General features: G+C 43.0%; 1 protein-coding gene across 3 annotated transcripts in view; it reads right to left on the reverse strand.

The window, feature by feature from the left end:
* PCCB (propionyl-CoA carboxylase subunit beta) overlaps positions 1-23,023 on the reverse strand; it is a 76,254-nt gene that overhangs the window by 48,018 nt on the left and 5,213 nt on the right. For all 3 annotated transcript variants that reach the window (XM_045030391.1, XM_045030393.1, XM_045030394.1), the window contains exons 2-5: positions 20,324-20,443; positions 13,430-13,498; positions 6,068-6,124; positions 4,009-4,122 (exon numbers count right to left, since the gene is read on the reverse strand). In XM_045030391.1, the coding sequence (XP_044886326.1) occupies positions 4,009-4,122; positions 6,068-6,124; positions 13,430-13,498; positions 20,324-20,443 (360 nt within the window). The remainder of the gene's footprint in view (positions 1-4,008; positions 4,123-6,067; positions 6,125-13,429; positions 13,499-20,323; positions 20,444-23,023) is intronic.

The raw sequence follows: 23,023 nt of genomic DNA on the forward strand, positions 1-23,023 counted from the left end.
AGTGGGTTATACTGGGTGGGGTATGGTGGCAGTAGACAGTGGAAAGCAATGTATGTATGTGGGTGGCGCAGGCTGTAGCTGCAGGTAACAGAAAAAGGAGGAAAAATTAAACAAAAAGAGGACACACTGAATCCTGCCACTCTAAGGCTATGTCTACACTACACAGCACTATCAGCAGAGTGTAGGGTATTTGTGGCTATATGCTGCAGTGAAAAGAAGGCTGCATCCACACTACCGTGTGTCAGTGAAGAGCTCTGGCAAGGGGGAGGCAGAAGGGAAAGGCTTCAGCAGTTCTCCACTGCCAGAGCCTTTTCCCTGCTGCCTCCCCCTATCCAGAACCTCTTCCTTGCAGCAAGTCTTTCCCTGTGGTGGGGAAATGCTCCAGCAGAGGGGAGATACCAGAGTCATTCCCCCTGAAGGAGAAGGGCTACAGCAGTGGGGAGTTGGCAGAGCCTTTCCCACCAATGGCAATTCTTCTGGTCTTAGAAATAGAGATGTGCACCAACCCTGGACCCAGGGCAATCAGGAATCTCAGCACGTCAGTGGTTTTTAGTTACATTCAAATTCCTGTACTGATCATGGATTTAACACTGATAACTTATTGTTGATGGCAGCATTCATGCCTATCTAGAATAGGACACATCATGAGCTGCTCTTATACTTTTCAATACTCAGATGAGCACTGTGGATTACGATTAGTATTTGCAATCTTATGTTGAATTGTGTTATGACAAGCTGTTCTTTCTACAGAATCCCATTGTATGCAGTAATTTCATCTTGATAGTAATTTTATGTTCCGTGGTATTTGGTTCGATGGTACATAGCAATTTCATTTCTATAGTGGTGGTACATTCAATGATTTCATGTTCAACTCAGATACCACTAAAAACAACGAGGAGTCCTTGTGGCACCTTAGAGACTAACACATTTATTTGGGCATAAGCTTTTGTGCGCTAGAACCCACTTCATCAGATGCACGGAATGGAAAATACAGGAGCAGGTATAAATACATGAAAGGATGGGAGTTGCCTTACCAAGTGTGAGGTCGGTCTAACGAGACAATTAACAGCAGGATACCAAGGGAGGAAAAATAACTTCTGAAGTGGTCATGAGAGTGGCCCATTTCAGACAGTTGACAAGAAAATGCGAGTAACAGTAGGGGGAAATTAGTATTGAGGAAATTAGGTTTAGGTTTTGTAATGACTCAACCACTCCCGGTCTTTATTCAGGCCTAATCTGATGGTATCCAGTTTGCAAATTAATTCCAGTTCTGAAGTTTCACATTGGAGTCTGTTTCTGAAGTTTTTTTGTTGAAGAATTTTAATCCTATCCTCCAAAGCACTTGCAATCTCTCCTAGCTTGGTATCGTCCGCAAACTTTTGGGTCTGTTACTGAGTAATACCACTGAATATAAAGAGGTACTCTCTCAAGCTGTATTTTGTGTTTCTCATTTGGACTTGTCAGGTATTTTCAGATGCGGGCAGTACTTGCATCATATTTACTTCAAACTCCTCTTATAGAATTGTAGAACTGGAAGGGATCTCGAGAGGTCATCTAGTCCAGGCTCTTGCATTCATGGCAGTACTAAGTATTATCTAGAACATTCATGACAGGTGTTTGTCTAGCCTGCCCTTAAAAACCTCCAATGATGGAGATTCCACAATCTCCATAGGCAATTTATTCCAGTGCTTAACCACCTTGACAGTTAGGAAGTTTTTCCTAATGTCCAACCTAAACCTCCCTTGCTGCAATTTAAGCCCATTGCTTCTTGTCCTATTCTCAGAGGTTAAGAAGAACAATTATTTTCCCTCCTCCGTGTAACAACCTTTTATGTACTTGAAAACTGTTATGTCCCCTCTCAGTCTTCTCTTTTCCAGACTAAATAAACTCAATTTTTTAAATCTTCCCTCATAGGTCATGTTTTCTAGATCTTTAATCATTTTTGTTGTTCTCCTCTGGACTTAATTCAATTTGTCCACATCTTTCCTGAAATGTGACGCCCAGAACTGGACACAATACTCCAGTTGAGGCGTAAGTAGCACTGAGTAGAGAAGAAGAATTACTTGTGTCCTTCTTGCAACACTCCTGCTGACACATCCCAGAATGATGTTTGCTTTTTTTATTTTGTGACAGTGTTATACTGCTGACTCATATTTAGCTTGTGATCCACTATGACACCCAGATCCTTTTCTGCAGTACTTCTTCCTATGCAGTCATTTCCCATTTGTCCTTACTGAATTTCATCCTATTTACTTCAGACCATTTCTCCAGTTTGTCCAGTTCATTTTGAATTTTAATCCTATTCTCCAAAGCACTTGCAACCCCTCCTAGCTTGGTATCGTCCGCAAACTTTATAAGTGTACTCTCCATGCCATTATCTAAATCATTGATGAAGATTTAGATGAACAAAATTGGACCCAGGACCAGGGCCGGCTCCAGGCACCAGCTTAGCAAGCGAAGGACCTCCCGCTGAATTGCTGCAGATCGTGATCGCGGCTTTTTTTTTTTTTTTGCACGCGCGCACTGCTTGGGGCGGCAAAACCCCTGGAGCCGGCCCTGCCCAGGACTGATACCTGTGGGACCCCACTTGATATGCCCTTACAGCTTGTCTGTGAACAACTGATGATACTCTCTGGGAACAGTCTTCCAATCAGTTATGCACCCACCTAATAATAGTTCCATCTAGGTAGTATTTTCCTAGTTTATTTATGAGAGGGTCATGCGAGACAGCATCAGAAGCCTTACTAAAGTCAAGATATACAACATCTACTGCTTCCCCCCATCCACAAAGGCTTGTTACCCTGTCAAAAAAAGCTATTAGGTTGGTTTGATATGATTTGTTCTTGACAAATCCATCCCAGGGGGGGCGGGATAGCTCAGTGGTTTGAGCATTGGCCTGCTAATCCCAGGGTTGTGAGTTCAATCCTTGTGGGGGCCATTTAGGGAACTGGGGTAAAAATCTGTCTGGGGATTGGTCCTGCTTTGAGCAGGGGGCTGGACTAGATGACCTCCTGAGGTCCCTTCCAACCCTAATATTCTATGATTCTTATCACCTGAGTATCTTCTAGGAGTCTGCAAATTGATTGCTTGATTATTTGCTCCATTATCTTTCTAGGTACTGAAGTTAAGCTGACTGATCTGTAATTTCCCAGGTTGTCCTTATTCCCCTCTTTATAGATTGGTACTATATTTGGCCTTTTCCAGTCCTCTGGAATCTCTCCAGTCTTCCATGACTTTTCAAAGATAATTGCTAATGGCTTAAATATCATCTCAGTCAGCTCCTTGAGTATTCTAGGATGTATTTATCAGGTCCTGGTGACTTGAAGACATCTAACTTGTATATGTAATTTTTAACTTGTTCTTTCCCTATTTTAGCCTCTGATCCTACTGGCACTCACTTTGTTAGACATCAATTCACTCCTAACCTTTTTGGTAAAAACTGAAACAAAAAAATCATTTAGATGTTCACATTTTCTGTTATTGTTTCCCCCCCTCATTGAGTAAGGTGCCTACCCTGACCTTGGTCTTCCTCTTGGTTCTAATATATTGTAGAATGTCTCTTCCTGCATCTCTTTGCTTTTACCGTTTACAGAGGCACTTGAAAGAGTGTCTGCTATAAGATGCTCTTTGCCAGGTTTGTATTCAATAACTATGAACAAGAAGAAACTGACTAGATTCCAGGTCAGAGGTGAGGATGTGCACAATGATGATTAGGGAGTGTCATGCACTGCCAAACTAGGGAACAAAGCCTTAACAGCTAGGCTAGCTCCCCCTGTATCATACGAGGGAGCAGAGTTCCAGGAGTAAGTCTCATTTAAAGAAAGTTCTGCTTTTCTGACCTACATTCCAGCATATACATGGGAATTTAGACCTTAATATGACTCAGAAGGTATATTATATTTAGTAAATTGTCCCTTCCTCTCTTCTAATTTAAAAATCCATTGTATAATAATAATAAATCTTATATAGTGTTTTTCATCAGTAGATCTCATCTAATAGGCCACTTACCAAGAAGATATCAGCATAGCCAGCCAAAGACTCTACTCCTTCCTGGATACGGGCTCCTCCAGAGTCATTCAACCCAATTACAGGAGCCCCAACCATGACAGCCTGATCCATGATCTGGAGATAAACACACAAACTGCTGATTAGACAAGATGAACAATCACTACCAGCCCAGCTCAAGCTGAAAATCACCAGAGGTAAATTAAACTTACTATTGTGCATTTGCCCCACCAAAACCTCCAACAAAATAAAATCACTACATATTCCACACAAAAATTATGAAGTTACAAAGGGAACTGCCCAAAAGTCAGGGAATGTCACAATTAAAGTTGCTTGTGTAAGCTTAACTCTGCCCTTTGGTGTATGGATTATCATAGTATTCAATTACATGATCAGTTACAACCTTTGGTCTCGTTCTATATGCAAGTTAAATGGTTCACATTCAGTGAGTCAGTGGTTCAATATTTTTATCCTTAGTGTTTCGTGAGGGTCCCCTGCCTTACAGTGCATCATCCAACCCGGGCTGAATGCATGAATCCCCTGCCTTATTTTCTACGTACACACTGCCTTGCAATGTTCGCTGCCCAGCCTATGCAATGAATATGGCACGATCATGTAATTAGACCCCATGTTGTAAACACGCACAAGGGAGAAGTGAATAATAAATTTAAAGTATATCAGGAACTGACCAGGAAAAGAAATAATGTACAAAAATAGAAAATGGCAAAGGCTGAATAAGAGCAGTGATGTATTCTTCTGGGCCAGATGATCCCCAAAGCAGTGACAGCAACTTTCAACTTGCTAACAACATAAAGCAGAGTCCAAGCCAGGGTGGATTTGATTTAAATCAAATTGATTTAAACCATGATTTAAATCACTAGTCAGGAAGACTCGATTTAATCATGGTTTTCTACATAAAAGTGCATTCTTGTTGGTTGTTATAACGTTAATACATATTCTTTACAACTCAGAGATAGATGTAGGTTTCATTTTTAGAAGGTACACACTATACATTTATAAACAGTGATTTATTTTGAAAACTTTTCAGATTAGTTTTACAGCTATATCAGAAAATGAATGATTGTTTGGTTATTTCATTTACCAAAAGGTAACTGAAGTAGATATTTATGAAGTCATTGGGAGGTGAACTATCTCCAATTCAACAGGTTAATCATTGATATTTGGAGGATTTTCTTGCCGTGCTGTATTAGGAGGAGAACATCACCAGACAAACATTTAAATTGTTTTATTTAACTAAAACGTTATGTATTCTTGATTTTTTTTCTTCAACAGCAAACATATAATATTTTAACAAAACAAGCGTATGTCCCTCACTTCTCACATTTATCTCCAGATTTCTTCTTGTTCGGATCTATTCTGCCCCCAACAATCTTCTATTCATTTAACCTTTTGAAACTTTGCACTTTTAGAGAGAGGTAAAGGATTGACTCTGTGTATACAAATTTGCAGAGGGACAATAGGGTTGAGGTCTGTTATTTCTCACCTCTATGTTTTATTTATTTATTTAAAAACATTTTTGCTGTTAACAAGTGTTACCTCAAGACACAAATCCACAGTTTGAGAACTGCAAAACTAAGCATCTCTGATGGTATCTTCTAGATTGAGCATTGAGTCCCATTAGGAAGATAGAAAGATTAACCTAAATAATCTATACAGAAGCTTGTGGAACTCCATAAGATTGGGTACCTAATCCATGAACTATTGGAACTCATTTACAAAACTTTTCTTAAACATTACCTGAATATATTGTCTCATACTATAGAATTAGAATTTATATTCCCTATTCCATGATGAGATATCTTTGAGCTATAATGTATCTTAATTAAAACTATCTTTAGATAAAATTCTTTTTGAGGAAAAAAACCTATCAAAAATCTGATTTAAATAAAAAAATTGGTCTTTTATTTATTTATTTTTTTAAAACATTGATTTTATCCACCCTGGTCCAAGCCATTCTCAGATCTGGTTACTCATGGCAGTAGCACAACATATTGCCAGAGAGGCACTGGCAACTTGCTCTTTTCTCCTCTAAAATGTTTACCTTGCAGACCTTTTGGGCATGAGCACCGGACAAACTCCCTCCAAATACAGTAAAATCCTGGAAGAAAAACAAATTTTAAAATTGCACCTAGAAACAGTTCAATTGCCAAATAAAATTATATCCTTGTGTTAGTCTTTTCAAGATAGTGTTGGGGTCATACACTTGAGATCTGATCCTCTTTCTCAGTTACATTGGTATAAATCAGTAGCAACTCCAGTAGAGTTACTCTGGCCTAGAACTAATGTGAGATCAGAATCTGACCTTGCATTCTGAGATTCATGCAGCCTAGGTTGACCTCTGCTTTCTAGTGGTATCCTCATTCTAGAAAACAATTCTCAAATCAACCTGAAAACTTGCCTCACCCTGATGTGAACTGTTGCTACTGAACAGTAAACTTTAATTCTGTCAGGACAAGTCTATAGGCGACTGCTCAGTTCTGCCGTTTCTGTGTATAGTGTCTTCCCAACAGCCAGCAGAAGCAGCAGTGTTACTTGACATAAGCTAGTCAGTTTCCCACTCCCAACCTGAGCTATGGAGACAGTCTGAGCCAGACTATCACGGGCACAATCCTATACTGCTGCTAGGTGTGAGGGAAGAGTTGAGCAAGGATCTCATCTTTGACTTCACTCCCTGTAACAGCATCAAGGATCACACTTGTGTTGCTCATAAAGAAAGGATTTCCCCAAGCCTAGAAAGTTCAGTAAAAATGACTACCTGCATGTTTCAGGCCCCAAGACATGATGCAAAAGTAAACTCTTCATCCCTCATCCCACGGTATTTCCACCCGTGTTTCCCCTCCTCCATTTTATTTTGCTTTCCCATCTCCATTCCTCACCACCTTGATTATTAATCAGGCTCTTGATTTTCCTCAAAAATACAATTTTTTGCACAGACATCTATTTTGTGTGTATTATACCATTAAACTTTACATTAAAAATAATTAATGAACGTACTGTGTCTCCCTTGCTTTTATTTACTCTCCCATTCAACAAGAGTATTTTTTCCTCTTTTATTATCATTGCCTGTATTACAGTAGCACCTCGAGACCCCAGCTGTAATCAGGACCCTATTGCACTAGGAAACAGCAACATGTAAACACACATAGCAAGATATGACCCCTGCCCCAAAGAGCTTACAACCTAAATAAGACAAGTCAAACGAAGTGGGAAAGGGAAAACAGAGGCACAGAGAGAAGTGACTTGCCCAAGCTTTCACAGCAATGACTGTTCTGGCTAAAGGTAATTATCACAGGGTGACTGAGCCTGTCACAGTCCTCTTGTGACTGAACAGGTGCACCCTGGCTGGTCCTGGTTAGGTGGAGGGACAGCACCTGGGAACAGGAGCTACATAAGGAGGATTGGGAGCTAGGAAAAATGAGAGACAGACCAGAAGCAGGGAGGCATGGACAGCACGAGATGGAGACTCTGGAGCCAGAAGTGTGGCAGGGAGCTGGGAAACAACCCAGGAGGGACATGAGTCTTATGAAGCCCAGGACAGGCAGCCATTGGTTGTGTTATTGCTTCATTTGAACGCCATTAGAGCACAATGGGGATAAGCCCAGGATTGCTCAGTTTAAAGGAAGATTGAGAGTGAAAAAGGCTGCTGAGACAGAGGTGTCTGAGTTACAAGATGGGAATTCACTGCTAATGTCTTTGAGACATGTATAATAATCAACTACCCCATGACAAAGGTGTTCTGAGCCCAAGAGTGTGTTGGAGAAGTACTGGGAGGGACCCTGGGGGAGGGACTGAGGCTGGGAGTCTGCAGGGCAACCTCCTGTCACGAGGGGATACCCAAGGAAGGCCTGGCCTGTTACAGTGATAGTTTATTTTCACTGTCAAATATAGACATCAATTAAGGTTTAGTCAATGCTTTTATGACTAGATTAAGACTTCTTGTGATAATTGGGCCTACAAATTTACCCTAATTGTGAGATTAGCTGTGAAAAGTGAGTGTAAATTCACGAGATGTCACTATCACCTATCACAACAAACGCTGATGGGAAAAGGTGCAAAAGTGAGACAGAGACTGCATTAATCCAGACAAAAAGGCCTCATGATATAACTCAAGGACTGTGTTCACACCATGATTGGTAAACAAGAAAAGTGTGCAACCAAAAATTAATGAGCCAAAATGGGTGTTGAAAACTAGGTTGAATAGGTGGACAAAATAATGAGGGGAACGGGATATTTTGCCCCTTTTGGTTTTTTTTTTTAAAGAAAGAGGCTTTGGGGAGAAAAACTGGCTACTGGAGCGAGCTTCACCATTATGGCTGCCACCTCCACCATTTATTGGGACTCTGGATTTTTTTTGTCCCAAGTTTGAAAAGTGTCTGACCAGACCAAAGGAACCCAAATTACTTTGCCACCTCCACCAGCTCTAGCTGAATCCCAAACACCATTTGGGATGTGTAACTGTTTCCCTATTCCATGTGCTCTCCCCCCCCCCACCTTATTTTTTCTTCTTCCCTAGCCCTCTCTTTAGTCCTTCTGTCTAGTAAGAGTCTAATAAGACTATATTTTGCAATACTGCTGTAAGCCTGTGACCTGGAAGAGGCAACTAAAAGCAATGCTCTGAAAAGCTCAATGCTGGTTCAAGTTTGCGAAGTTTTGGGGTGGCTTTTAAGAGCCTGTGCTGTGCCTGTGTTTTTACAGCAGTAAGATTACAACTCCAGAGACAGAAGCTGAAAGTTTCTATCTTTACTATTCTCTCATTCTTTTGTATGTTCGCCTTGTTTTGTATTCTTAGGACACTAGAAGGTTTTAAAAAACTTGAACTTTAAAACAGTTGTTAAAAGGATATTTAATGGTGTATTTGCCATGGTAATAAGCAGGCTGAGGTCTCTTTATACCAAACCCTGAACTTTGTTTGACGCACTTTAATGCTGGCCAGTGAGTGGCTTATGTTAACACCTTTGTCTCTTTGGGCCCCTTTATTCCATCTAAATTAATACAACATTTTTGCTGTCCTTGGGTAAGCCTAAAGGATTAAATACATGCTGAGAGGGGGGCACCTTTGCAAACAAGCAGAGGTTTCAAAGTTGGTTTAAAACAAAAGCTTGTTTAAAATCCTTAAATGCGTTAAACTTGTTTAAAATAAGCCTTCAAAGTAAGCTGTTAATGTTTCTAACTTAAAAAAAATGTTCTAAATTGTTGATTGTTTTAAGGTTCAGGTTTGTTTTTTTTTAAATATTTTAACAAATGTTTTGTTTTGTTTTTTTCTTTTCTTTTCAAGTTTGTTGTTCCTGTCATTAGTAATAATTTAGAAGGTTTAATAAAAAGATATTTTTGAGAGGGAAAGAAAGTGGCAAAAATGAAGTTTTAAATATTAAAGATTAAGTTGCTAACGCAGACCTTTACTAAAACAACTCCATGGGTAACCCTCCTTCTCCCCATTGTTAACAAAATGCCATCTACATTAACTGTAAATTAAATTTCAAACCACCACAACCAAGGACTATTGCAGCACCAAACCTTTTTTTTTACTGTTTCGTGGTTTAGCAATTTGCTATATTTTTTTCCTGTTTTGTTTTCGATGTCAATAACTGTAGCTGTTTTGTGCACGTAACACAGCACAATGCTAGTGTTGCAGGTTATATCTCCATAATAGGCTGAAGTACTACAATGGCCATGTTGTCCTCACAAATGTTGGTGGCGAAACAGGTGGGCAAGGTCTGTAACAGACTAAAACGCTGGAGAATTACCACCACCTTTGGGTGTTGCAAATAGTTCATGAATGCAAAAGTGGTTCCAAAGAAAATCATTTTGTTGCTTCTTTTTAAAGAAAGCAACACACTTAGGTAAAAATGTCATCAGGGCTAAAAATTTTCTCCGAGTAAGCTATTTTAACCATTAGGGGAATGAAATTTTCAGTTTGTGTAAATGTACAGGTATAACTATGTAAGCAATGCAAAACAAAATCGTGGGGATGGGTTCCATCTTTACCTATCCTGGATGTACAGCCAAGGAAGTAATAGGAACTGGTTTGTTCTCAAACATCTTACAAACATATAACAGAAGCAGTTTTAAGTTTTGTTTTAGAGACAAACAAAGTGAGTTGTAAGCTCTTAAGCTCTGTTAACATTTAAAAGTCTTAACTGTACTTTTTGTAATATTTAATCAAGTAAAATTTCTAAATCCCAGTTCTGGAATAAGAAATTTGCAAATGGTAAAATATAACTACCGTATATACTCGATCATAAGCTGGTTCGCTTATAAGCCAACCCCCTGAAGATGGATAAGTAAAAATGGAAAATTTGTATAACCCGTTCATAAGCTGACCCTATAATTCAGGGGTCAGCAAACTTTGGCTCCCGAGCCATCAGGATAAGCCGCTGGTGGGCTGAGATGGTTTGTTTACCTCGAGCATCTGCAGGCACGAGGTAAACCTAAGTAAACTAAGTGTCCCGGCCAGTGGCGTAGCCAGGTTCTACCAGCAGGGGGAGCGAACACATTAAAAAAAGGTGCCGAAGCAGTGAAGAAAAAAAAAGAAAAAAGAAAAACCCAAGTCTTGCCGCCGAAGAGGCTGAGGGACCCGCTAACGAATTGCCGCCGAAGACCCAGAGCGGCTGAAGGACCCGCCACTGAATTGCCACCAAATACCCAGACTGCTGGGGTGAGTGTAAAAATTAAAAAGGCACCACTTTTGGGGAATGTGCTCAGTGGGGAGCGGCCGTTCTCCCCCAGCTATGCTACTGGTCCCAGCACACCAGCTGCTTATCCTGACGGGCCGGGACAGCAACTGGTGGGGAATTTTTTTGGCAGGGGAGAAGCTGAGAGTCAGGGGAGTAACCCCTCTGACCACCCCCCCACATGACCTCACCCCTAGCCCAGGACCCCCCACACTCTCCCCATCCCATCCCTTCCCACCTTATCTGGGGAGGGCCAGGGGAGGATGGCTCTGACCTGGCTGGAGCTGCTCCTGCAGGCCGGGCGGCGCGGCCGCAGCATGCTCCGGCGGGCCGGGCCGGGCGGCGCGGCCGCAGCATGCTCCGGCGGGCCGGGCCGGGCGGCGCGGCCGCAGCATGCTCCGGCGGGCCGGGCCGGGCGGCGCGGCCGCAGCATGCTCCGGGCCGGGCCGGGCGGCGCGGCCGCAGCATGCTCCGGCGGGCCGGGCCGGGCGGCCACAGCATGCTCCGGCGGGCCGGGCGGCGCGGCCACAGCATGCTCTGGGGGGTAGGGCTGAGCGGCATGCCCCTGGAGCTGCAGCTGCTTCGAAGGCTGGGGGAAGAGCAGCGTGGCCAGAAGCAGAGAGACTCTGGCCCCACCTCTTCCCTTCTGTCTCTGCTGGCTGTGCTGCTTCTCCGTGCTCCCTCTGTTGGGGGGAGGGGTTGTGTTCCACCTCTCCCTCTCTATACCCGCTCATAAGCCGACCCCCTTCTCTGGTGCTTCCCTTTTTTACTAAAAAAATTCAGCTTATGAACAAGTATATACGGTAAGTACCTTTTTCTTTTTTCTACATGCTTAAAATGAAATCAGGATTTTATTTTTGTAATTGTAATATTATGAACCAATGTCTGATCCTAGGCAAAACTGGTTCATAAAAGAGAGGGATTATCTTGGGATACATAATTCACCCTAATTGCGAGCTCAACTGTGAAAAGTGAGTGTAAATTCATAAAATGTCACAATAACCTATCACAACAAATACTGATGGGAAAAAGGTGCAAAAGTGAGACAGAAAGACCGCATTATTCCAAATAAAAAGGCCTACTAATAAATTCAAGGACTGTGATAAGATCATGGTTGGTAAACAAAAAAAAGTGTGGAACCAAAAAAAAAAAAATCAATGAGCCAAAATGGGTCTGTACGCCTGTGATCAGAGAGGGGCAAATAAAAGCTCGATGCTGGTACAAGTCCGTCAGGTCTCAGAGTGGCTTATAAGACCATGTGCTGTGCCTATGTTTTTGCAGCAGTAAGTTGCAAACAAGAGGGAACTCACTCCAGAGACCAAAGCTGCAATTTTCTATCTTTGGTTCTCTTTTTTCCCCCTTCTTGTGTGTGCTTGTCTTGGTTGGTCTTCTTAGGAAATGAGATTGGACTTTAACAGCAGTAGCAGCAACCTAAGCCCATTTCAACTAACTTCTTCTCTTGGCCCCAAAAGGACAGTTATTACCATTTTAAATAGCATTTAAGACATCATCAAACAAAGGGGTTTCTTCTTTCTAAAAACTCTCCAGCCAAAGGAAAAGGGGATGCTGCTAAAATAAAAGCCTTATTTAATACTTCACATTTTAAATGCTCTAACTGTTTACAGGTTAAGAGGATTTAATAGTGTGTTTACATTGATACAAAGCAGGCTGAGGTCTCTGTATACCAAACCCTGAACTTTGTTTAACACTGTTTAATGTTCAGCAGTAACTGGGTTATGTTAACACCTTTGACTCTTTGGGCCCCTTTATTCCATTTAAATTAATACAATAGATTCCACTAAGACAAGATGCTGCCTACGAGGTTTCCTTAGGACTGCCTTGAAGAATCTCAAGATATGAGGGTGTGCCATGAAGTTTGAGAAGAAAGTAGCACTAAGAACTGCTGCAAAAACTATGAGAAAAAAAAATCAAAACACCACCTCAGAGGCCAAAAGCTGGTATTTTATACCTAAATAAAAAAACATTTTCAAGGAAAAATCCAAATATTCCATCTACTGTAGTCCCTTTAACAAATTTTGTTGTTCTAACTGGAAAAGCAATCAAGTTTGCCTGAGCATCCCCAATCCCAAATTCTAGCTATGACTTCTGTAACAAATACAAGGCCTGATCCTGTAATCAGATTTGAGCAGGCAGACTGCAGTGATTCATAGTGCGCCCCACTAATTTTGACAGGGCTCCATGCAGGTTTAGTGGTCCATCCAAACAGATCCCATGGCAGGATCAGTGTCAAATCCTGCACATGCCACTAGCCCACCATGCACTGCTCAATCATTTGACCATGAATTAATGAAACTCCCAACTCAAGTCATCTCAAAACTCCAGTCTGTTAAAGCATCACCATCAAGCCTTCTTAATCATTGGTGATAACCGTTCCCTCATCCTGAAAGATTCCCATTAGCTCTCCGTCCTCTACAAACATCAGTCTCCTCATCTTCTAGGCCAAACTCTCACCACTCATGTTCCTGATCTGATCTCTCACATAACACCCATTGCTACACATTGTTAGAACATTTCTGTTACCCTGCTGCCACGTGTTGCAATATGTTGTGCATTAACACACTGTTGTTATGTTGGAACAATATTAACTCGAGGGACAATTTACATAATTTAGATATGCTAAAAGACAAACAATTTAGACAAAATCTACAAAAGATTAGCAAGTTTGAAAGGTCAAGCTCACAACATGTAACTGACACAAAGCAAAAGAATACCTGACTGAAGACATAAGCCAGTCTCCCATTAATCCGGCCCTGGCCAGTTACCACACTGTCTCCAGGATACTGCATGAAAGAGCAAAGAACACATAGGTCAGAACAGTAATAAGGTTCATTAAAAAAATTATGTCAACGTCTTCTGAATTCACAGACAAAAGATTTGTTAATCTGGGAATGGGGCTGTCTCTTCCTCTGTGTTTGTGCTGGGCACTAACATCCCCCAATCCTGATAAGGACATTTGGAGTTCTACTATAATACACCTCTACCCCGATATAACGCGGCCCGATTATAACATGAATTCGGATATAACGTGGTAATGCAGCGCCCTGGGGTGGGGTGGCTGCGCACTCTGGCAGATCAAAGCAAGTTATATAACCAAAGTACACCTCTACCCCGATATAATGCAGTTTCACCTATAACATGGTAAGATTTTTTGGCTCCCGAGGACAGCGTTATATTGGGACAGAGGTGTATAAATAAAACTTAATATGGAAAAAATGTTGAGAACTTTGTAGTTTTATTTAAACTTCAAAAAAGTTAAGGTGTTAAGGTGACACCGAAAAAACCCCCTAACTACACATTAGAACGTAAGGAAACACAGTTATTGGCACACTGTAACCCTAGGAGCCCATCAATGCCAACTGGCTGAGGGACCACCATACTGTAACCCATATCAGACCTCATGCACTCAATTTCCCCAACACACTGTTGTCATGACATGTATCTAAAAGGTGTCATGGAAGGTACCATATATAAACTGGCTGCATCCTGAAAATCACTGTGTGATGCGTGTACAGGTAGTATTCAAAAGATGATGTGTGTGCTGGAAATATTTTCTTAAATAGATTTGGGAGGTACTGTTTACGTCATACACTTACTCTAGACAAAGGAATGGGATTCACCTATCTAATTGGCTGGATTGCTGGCAGAGGACAATGAAAGAACATTTACATATGTGTTTAAAAAGCTATCAAGCTTTTTTCCCTTGCTTGGTGTGACTTAAATCTTTGTTCTTTGCTAATAAACTACTTCTTCTATTACAAAATCAACTCAGCACTGTGTATTGAAGTCAGGGTTAACTTAAGAGGCTGGCGCATGCTCTGTCTCTTTGGAGGCAGCAAACCTAATCATTTCTGAAAGTGTCCAGTGAGAGGGACTGGACACTGCAGGAAGATGTTTTGACGGCACTCAGGAACTGGGGCTCTCAGATAGTTATCTGCAAGGCACGGTTTAGACTGGCTGCATTTTGAAGAGTTTGCTAGCAACGCAAATAAGCTGGTGTGGCAGGACACAGTTTAGCAACAGCAAAGCACTCACTTGCTGAGGCAGAGGGGTTACGCAATGGCTCACAGTTCTAGGTGCCATAAGCTGGATGTCATATGCACAAATCATCTTAACTTTGCCCAGGACGCAGGAAGACATTTTGACGATAAACAGCAGACTGTGGGTTTGCAGATTTTAAATCCACTTATTTGCACAGTATGTCTGTGGAGTAAAGGAGCTACAGAGTAAGGCCTTTAGGCATTACTGCAATATATTTAATAAAACACTAACTAATGGTTATTACATAAATGCCACATACTCCCTTTGGTCTCTTGCATAAATCTTCCATTGACATTGGTAATCTGCTGTGGACCAAGGGGAGTACCCAGTCCTAAATTCATACCCCAGACCATAATTAAGTACACGCCACAGAATGAGTTTGACACCGTTGCTCTAATACCAGGGTGGATTGATCTAAATCAGGGTGGGCAAATTTTTGGCTTGAGAGCCACATCTGGGTGGGGAAATTGCATGCAGGGCCATGAACATAGGGCTAGGGCGGGGGTTGAGGTGCGGGAGGGAGTGTGGTGTGCAGGAAGGGGCTCAGGGCAAGGGGTTGGGGTGCAGGAGGGCTGCGGGGTGCAGGAGGGGGCTCAGGCAGGGGGTTGGGGTGCAGGAGGGGTGTGGAGTGTGGCAGAAGACTCAGGGCAGGGGGCTATGGCCAGGGGATTGAGGTGCAGGAGGGGGTTTGGAATGTGGCAGGGGGCTCAAGGCAGGGGGTTAGAGGGCTACGGCCAGGGGTTTGGGATGTGGGGTGTAGGAGGGGTTCGGGCTCCGGCCCAGCGCCGATTACCTGGAGCGGCTCCGGGGTGGCAGCAGCGCCCAGGCAGGCTGACTGCCTGCCCTGGCCCCATGTCCCTGCAGCCCCTGGGGGAGGGGGAGAGGGCCTCATGTGCTGCCCTCACCTGCGGGTACCTCCCCTGAAGCTCCCATTGGCTGCGGTTCCCTTTTCCCAGCCGATGGGAGGAGCTGCGGGAGCATGGCGGGGGGGGGGGGAGGGGAGCAGGAGAATAGTTTGCTCAGCCCTGATCTAAATCAAAGTGATATACATCACCAATTGTAATCACACTTTAAATCAGCAAATCTTGATCTAAATCAGGGGTCTCAAACTCAAATGACCACGAGGGCCACATGAGGACTAGTGCATTGGCCCGAGGGCTGCATCACTGACACCCCCCCTCGCTGCCCTCGGCCCCGCCCCCACTCCACCCCTTCCGTGAGGCCCCGCCTCTACCCCATCTCTTCTCCACCTCCTCCCCTGAGAGCACGGCTCCCCGCTCCTCTCCCCTCCCTCCTGGAAAGTGCTAAGCGCCACCAACAGCTGTTTGACGGTTTGGGGGTGGGAAGCGCCTGGAGGTAGGGAGAAAAAAAAAAGAAGCGTAATATAGTAGTGTAGTATTAAAATATACGCTATTAAAAGTCAATTTATTAACTTTTTTATTAATTTCTTTAACTGTAATGTGAAAAGTCAGTGCTAATTTTGACAGTCATTTCATTTTTGGCCACTTAGCTGGCAGCCTTTTGCATCAACCAGAGCATCAATATTAGGTTTGATATCCTGAGACGAAACCAATCTCAGTGTTGCTTTCAAATGTTCATCAGTGAGCCTTGACCTTAACACAGATTTGTTACTCTTCATGGAAGAGAAAAACTGTTCACATATATATGTACTTCCAAACATTGCCATTATCCTTGCGGAAGCAGAGAATAACATGGGAAATCTTTCTTGTGAAAGAAACCTGTAGAATTCCAACATCTGTATACTTCTGCTTCAAAATGGTGTCACACTGAAGCTCTGCTAACTCCATCGGCATTTCCTCTGCAACATAGTCAATTTCAACAGCAAATGGTGTGGAAAAAAGTTGAAAATGTGGTTCAAGTGCCTCAAAATCTTTAAACTGCACATCAAACTATTTGTGTAAGTTAGAAATGATCTCTGCATATTCTTTCAAGGATTTGGGTTCAACTTTTCCTAAGGAATTCAGAGTCGAGAAATGAACCAAATTGCCAGCAGTCAACTGTTTCCCCCACAAAGTAAGCTTGACTTTGAATGACTTAACACTGTCATACATCTGTGTTATCACCTGTTTTCTACCCTGAAGTTTCAAGCTCAGTGCATTCAGGTGATCAGTTACATGTGTTAGAAAAGCAAGGTTGCAGATAAAAGTGGAATCAGCAAGCTGTGGAACCTCCTTGTTTTTCATTTTCATGAAGGAATCAATCTCCTCTCTAAGTGCAAAAAAACCCTTCAAAACATTTCCACGACTCAGCCATCTAACTTGAGTGTGATACAGAAGTTCCCCATATTCGCTGTCCATTTTTGCTAGAAAAGAAGTGAACTGTCTGTGATTCAGCCCTCGTGCACGTATAAAATTAACAGTTTTAGCAACTACATCCATAACTTCCTTCATATGTAGACTTTTTCTAGACAAGGCTTCTTGGTGCAAAATACAATGTATACTGGTGAAGCTAATTCCTGGTATATTGCGGCTGTTCAGTTTGGTCGTCAATAATCCAACCACACCAACGTTTTCAGAGCACATTGATGGCGCACCGTCCGTAGCCAAAGATATGAGTTTGTTCCATGGCAGTTCAGCTTTTTCAATGCACTCTTCCAGTCCTTGAAATATGTCACATTCCATTATGGTACCCTTCAGTAGCATTAAGTCTAGCAATTCTTCAGTTATATTCAAATTGCAATCCACACCTCTAATGAACACTGCACACTGTGTGGTATCTGATACATCTGTACTCTTATCAAGAGCAACTGAAAATGCTTCAAAGTCTTTTGCCATTTGAATCAATTGTTTTTGCACATTATCAACTAAATCAGTTATCCTGCAGGCAACTGTATTGGCAGACAAGCTTATGCCTTCAAAAACTTTCTTCCTATCAGGACATAAAATTTCGCTGGCCTTCATAAGACATTCTTTTACAAATAAGCCTTCTGTAAAAGGTTGCGATGATTTTGCGCTTCTCGCAAAACTTGCTCTTACTGAATCTTCGCTGGACTTGTTAATCCCTGAAAAGAAATTTCTTTGTTTGGCAAATGCTGCTTTAAGTTGCTGAACTTTTTCCTCTTGGATTTTTCCAGTGAATGCGTCATATTTTTCATGGTGCATCGTGTCGTAGTGCCGACGCACGTTATACTCCTTGGGAACAGCAATCGTTTGCTGACAAATAACACATTGAATTTTATCTTTTACCTCTGTGAAAAAATATAAATTCTCCCATTTGTCTTGAAACACTCTTTTCTTCCATGACTGTTCTTTTTTCCAACAAAGTCATTTCCAAGCGGTTTTATTAAAATATATACACTCAGTAAAGCACCCGCACTGCACTGGGCTGCACCACCACTCCACTCCTGCTCTGCCTCTTCCAGGGGTGGCACGTTTGTAGAAATTTTGCTGGTGCCCAGAACCTGCCCTCCCCCAAACTCCGCCCCCACCTGCCTAAGGCTCTGGGAGGGAGTTCGGGTGGGGGAGGGGGTCTGGGGTGCAGACTCTGGGATGGAGTTTGGGTGCTGGGTGCAGGCTCTGGGATGGAGTTTGGGGACAGGAGGCGGTGCAGGGGTGAGGGCTGTGGAGCTGGGGATGAGGGGTTTGGGGCACTGGAGAGGCTCAGGACTAGGGCAGAAGGGCAGGGGAAGGGCAGCCTGCCCTGGCCCTAGTGGAGGGGGACACTAAGACCCTGAGGCAGCAGGTGATGCCAGAAGCCGGCAGAGCCGAGTGGAGTCAGCATGAGCTGTCATGCTGCAGGCTCCGGTCGGCGAGGGGGCAGCAAGTGGGGGCCAGGGGACACTCGGGGGAGGCGTGTGGGGGTTGCAGGCATGGCCGTGGGAGAGACCTGGCCCCAAACATTGGGGAGCAGCACGCACGGAGCTTAGCTGCCATATAAAATAACTTGGGGGGGGGGGCGGGGGTGAGGGGACTTTGGTGGTGACAGGAAGTAACTGGGGGAGGGAGGCGCAGGAAGCTTGACGGGCTGAGAGGAAGAGCTCCGCGGGCCGCGGCCTCGTGTTTGAGACCCCTGATCTAAATAATAGATTTCAATCTCAGTTTGTATTTCTATTTTTTAGTTATTCTCCTACAGAGAAGTTGATTCTCTGCACGTGCCAAAGAGGCTACTGCTGGGAAAAGCTGATTTAGCACTTCAACAAACTCCAGTTCAAGGTGCTAAATTGATGGCTTCCACCAGGGCTAGCTGTCTGACTTTCTTTAAAACACTTGTAGCAAACATGTACTCTTAATTTTTTTAATTTATTTCACATACACCACAACATACACTATTTCACATATCTGACAAGTGCATACATTGGACACTTCCCATTTTGTCATATTTTCATTCACCAACCACTCACCACAGTAATTACCAGGGTTTACATGCACATTTCATAGATGTTAAGGCCACAAAGGACCATTATGACCTGACCTGCAAAACAGGCCACAGATTTCACCCAGTAATTTCTGCATCAAGCCCAATATAAATGCAAAAGTTTGTTCACCTATGTTTCTGTTTCTAATGTGACCAATTGCCAGGGCTCTAACCACTGAGGTTTGAGGAGCTGCTATATATGAAGTTGAGACAACAATCAAGAGGTTATTTGAGCAAACGGGTATCCTTCAAAAAATGTAAAATCAACCCAAGTGAAGCCAACAGAAAGGAGCATAACTATAGCAGGTAAAATGGAAATTAGGAATGCAAAGAGGGAATCTGAAAAGCAACCAAACACATAAAGACAAATACCAAGAAACTCTATCAAAGTCTATCAGAAGCAGGAAGCTTGTTTGAGAATAGGTGGGTTGGCTAGAGCAGTTCTCAATCAGGGGTACGTGTACCCATGGGGGTATGCAGAGGTCTTCCAGGGGGTACATCAACTGATCTAGATATTTGCATAATTTTACAGCAGGTTACATAAAAAGCATTAGTGAAGTCAGTACCAACTACAATTTCATACAATGACTTGTTTTTGCTGCTCTACATACTATAAACTGAAATGCAAGTACAATATTTATATTCCAATCAACTTATTTTGTAATTATATGGTAAAAATGAGAAAGTAAGCCATTTTTCAGTAAGAGTGTGCTGTGACACTTTTGTATTTTTGTGTCCGATTTTGTAAGTTTTTAAGTGAGGTGAAACTTGGGGTATGCAAGACAAATCAGGCTCCTGAAAGGATTACAGTAGTCTGGAAAGGTTGAGAGCCACTGGGCTAGAGCACAGAATCTTAAGAATCATAAAACTGTAAGACTGGAAGGGAACTTGATAGGTCATCTACTTCAGTCCCCTACACAGAGGCAGGACTATGTATTATCTAGAACACTCCTGATAGGTGTCTGTCTGACCTGTTCTTAAAACCTCCAATGACAGAGATTCCACAATCTCCCTAGGTAATTTGTTCCAGTGCTTATCTACCTTTACATTTAGGAAGTTTTCCTAATGTCTAATCTAAATCTCCCTTGCTGCAATTGAAGCCCTTTAATTCTTGTCCTGTCCTCACTAGATAAGAAGAACAATTTATCACCATAAGGATTAAAAAGCACAAGAGAGATACTGAACAGAAATACCTTATTCTGATCAGACTCCATCCCAAAGTCTGCACATCTGTGTTCCACGAACATGTCATACTCAACAAAACTGCCAGGGTCCAGCAACAGAAGAATTCGCTCCCTTGCTGTCAGCTTTCCCTGAAATGCAGCAAAAAACATTTAACAGGACCATCATTTGGTTAAACATCCTGCAAGGCATAACTTAATATCACTAAAAGAAAACACGTGGGGATTAATATTTATCAAAGAATCCAGAAGCATCCCCATATTTGTTTCACTAAGCAGGTGCCTCACCCCTTCTCCACAATATTTAAAATAAGGAAAGTAATCACAATATCAGTTAAGGCAAACACAATGCAAAATAAACTGGAAACAGAAAACAGACAGCTGGAAAGCGAACCCTGTTATCACTAGAGGGAACATCAGGACAGAGGTGGTGCTCCCGGAGAGGTCTTGTTAAAAAGCTGCATGGTATGGTGACTGTTTTTGTTTACGCTGAGCAGTTTATTTTGATGTTAGGATTATTTTTCTAATGGAAGAAAGCACATGGAAGGAATCCTTTCACAACTAACCCAATTCAAACCATTTATCACAATGATAACATTGGGCAAACAAACAAAAGAGGAAAACAAAAAGACAAAGAGAGAAACAATTGGATGGCTCATCTCTGGATTTCAGACAGACCTTTGATCTTTCTCTCTCTCCTCCTTTTGGCATTAGTATATTCAAAGCTTTTCACAGGCTGGTAGAGTCTAATAAGCTGTTCAGGTGTACTGAGATCCATTGCTCAGTAACAATGCCAGGTAGTTATCAATTATTGTGAAGCTCTTTGCCCCCACCCCTAAAAAATGCCAAGGCCAAGGTTTTCCAAAACAGGAGTGTGAAGGGGTGTTCCTGGTCCTTCATGGCACCCTCCTAGAGGCCCTAATGTCCCAGGAAGGAGCAGTGAAGGTGGGTCCCTTGGTTCTGCCTAGAAAAGCTGCATAGAAACAGCCAATCAGAGCCCAGCAGGCTAAGGTAAGTGCTGCAGGGCCTAAGCAAGTCAGTCACAGGCTAGGGCAAGAAAGGGTGCTCTGCTCTGGTTAAAGGAACTTGATGGGCAGCATTTGTTAAAGCTAGGAGCAAGAGAACCTGAAAGCTCTAGCCCTAAGTTAATGACTGGAGGTAAAAGAAACCAGGTGGGAAAAGACCAGGGAATGTAGTAGCAACCAAAGGAAGCAGTATGTGGCTGTTGTTTCTAGCGTTCCTGGGTTGGGCAAGGAGTAGTGGGTGGCCCAACTGGGTTGCCCAACTGATCACTGGGAAAATGGCCTAAACTCTGAGAAGAGGACAAAGCTTTTTCAGAAGCCTAAGGGAAGGGTGGGATTTAAAGGGCCCAGAGACAGGGCTGAAGACCCTGGTGGGGGATGACAGTTTGATCTCTTTGCTACCCTGGAAGGAGTTCCTTCATTATGACTGTGAGACTTGGCTGGAGGATTGAATTGCTAGAGATGTGCTTAGCAAAGCTGACAACCTACAGGGACCACCAGGAGCAGGAAAAGACCTGCACTACCAGATGCAGAGGCAGGAGATGCTCAAGAGGTGTCCCCAGTTACAAGGACCCTAAAGTTAGTCTCCTATTTTTGTAACTTTCCTCTTAAACAAGTAACTGATTTTTTTTTAAATCAAAAGTGCTAAGCACCCAGCAGCTACAGATTTTTGAAAACCTTGGCCTCAGAGTATTAGCGTAAAGGGACACTACATGGGCTTGTCTACACATACAGTGATGCTGTAGTACTTAGTGAAGATGCTACCTATGACAACGAGAGAGCTTCTCCCATTGGTGTAGGTGTTCCACCTCCCCAAGAGGCAGTAGCTATGCTGATGGGAGAAGTCCTTCCATCAATATAGCTCCATCTACCTAGGAGTTAGGTCAGCATAACTATGTTGCTCAGAGATGTGGATTTTCCACACTCCTGAGTCACGCAGTTATACCGAGATACATTTGTAGTGTAGACAGAGCTGTCCCTTGGGAAGGGTGAATCGGGGTGATCGCTCTGGGCCCTGCGGGACAGTGCAATTGGCCGGTGTGGTAGGTCCTGGAAGAGACGAATCTGTCACTTCCGCCCTGGGCCCCGCACCCCCCTGGGGGCAGCCTTGAGCGTAGACCAGGGCTTTCACCTTTGATTTCTTAAACTGATACATAAAAAAAGAAAAATCATGTGAACCTTCAAAATAGTATTTCATGTTGTTGACTCTTTAATCTACTGGTCTAGATCGTTCTTTCCCAGAGATAAGCAAAGCAAGTGGGTTTCTCAGTTTTGGTGTCAGGGTAAAGGGATAACATGGAGGTACTCAGCAAAGTCTGCCCCGGCCAGAGCAGGGTGTTATCCAGAGCCAAAAGGACTGGGCTCTCAGAACTGCATGCCCTGAAAAAGCCAGCCATTCCCTGCAGAGTAGGGGCTGCCCTGGAGGAACCAGGGCCAGCTAGAGGGCAGTGTGAGAACAGAACAGAAGCACAGCATGACTAGCTAGATCCTCTGAGGAGGAAAATCAGAGGATTTACCAAAGCAAAGTTTGGGACAAGATTTGTACCAATCAGTATCGTCCAAGTGTCAGTGTGACCTGAATTAGCCTCCTGGAAAGTTAAATAAACCTACATTCTTGGAGCTAGTCTTTCTAAGGCCTGCAAGCAAGTCCAGCTGACTAAGTGGGTGAGGGGAGGACACTCCTTGTGAT

The sequence above is a fragment of the Mauremys mutica genome, chromosome 9 (genome assembly GCF_020497125.1).
Source record: "Mauremys mutica isolate MM-2020 ecotype Southern chromosome 9, ASM2049712v1, whole genome shotgun sequence".
Classification (NCBI taxonomy): Eukaryota; Metazoa; Chordata; order Testudines; family Geoemydidae; genus Mauremys; species Mauremys mutica.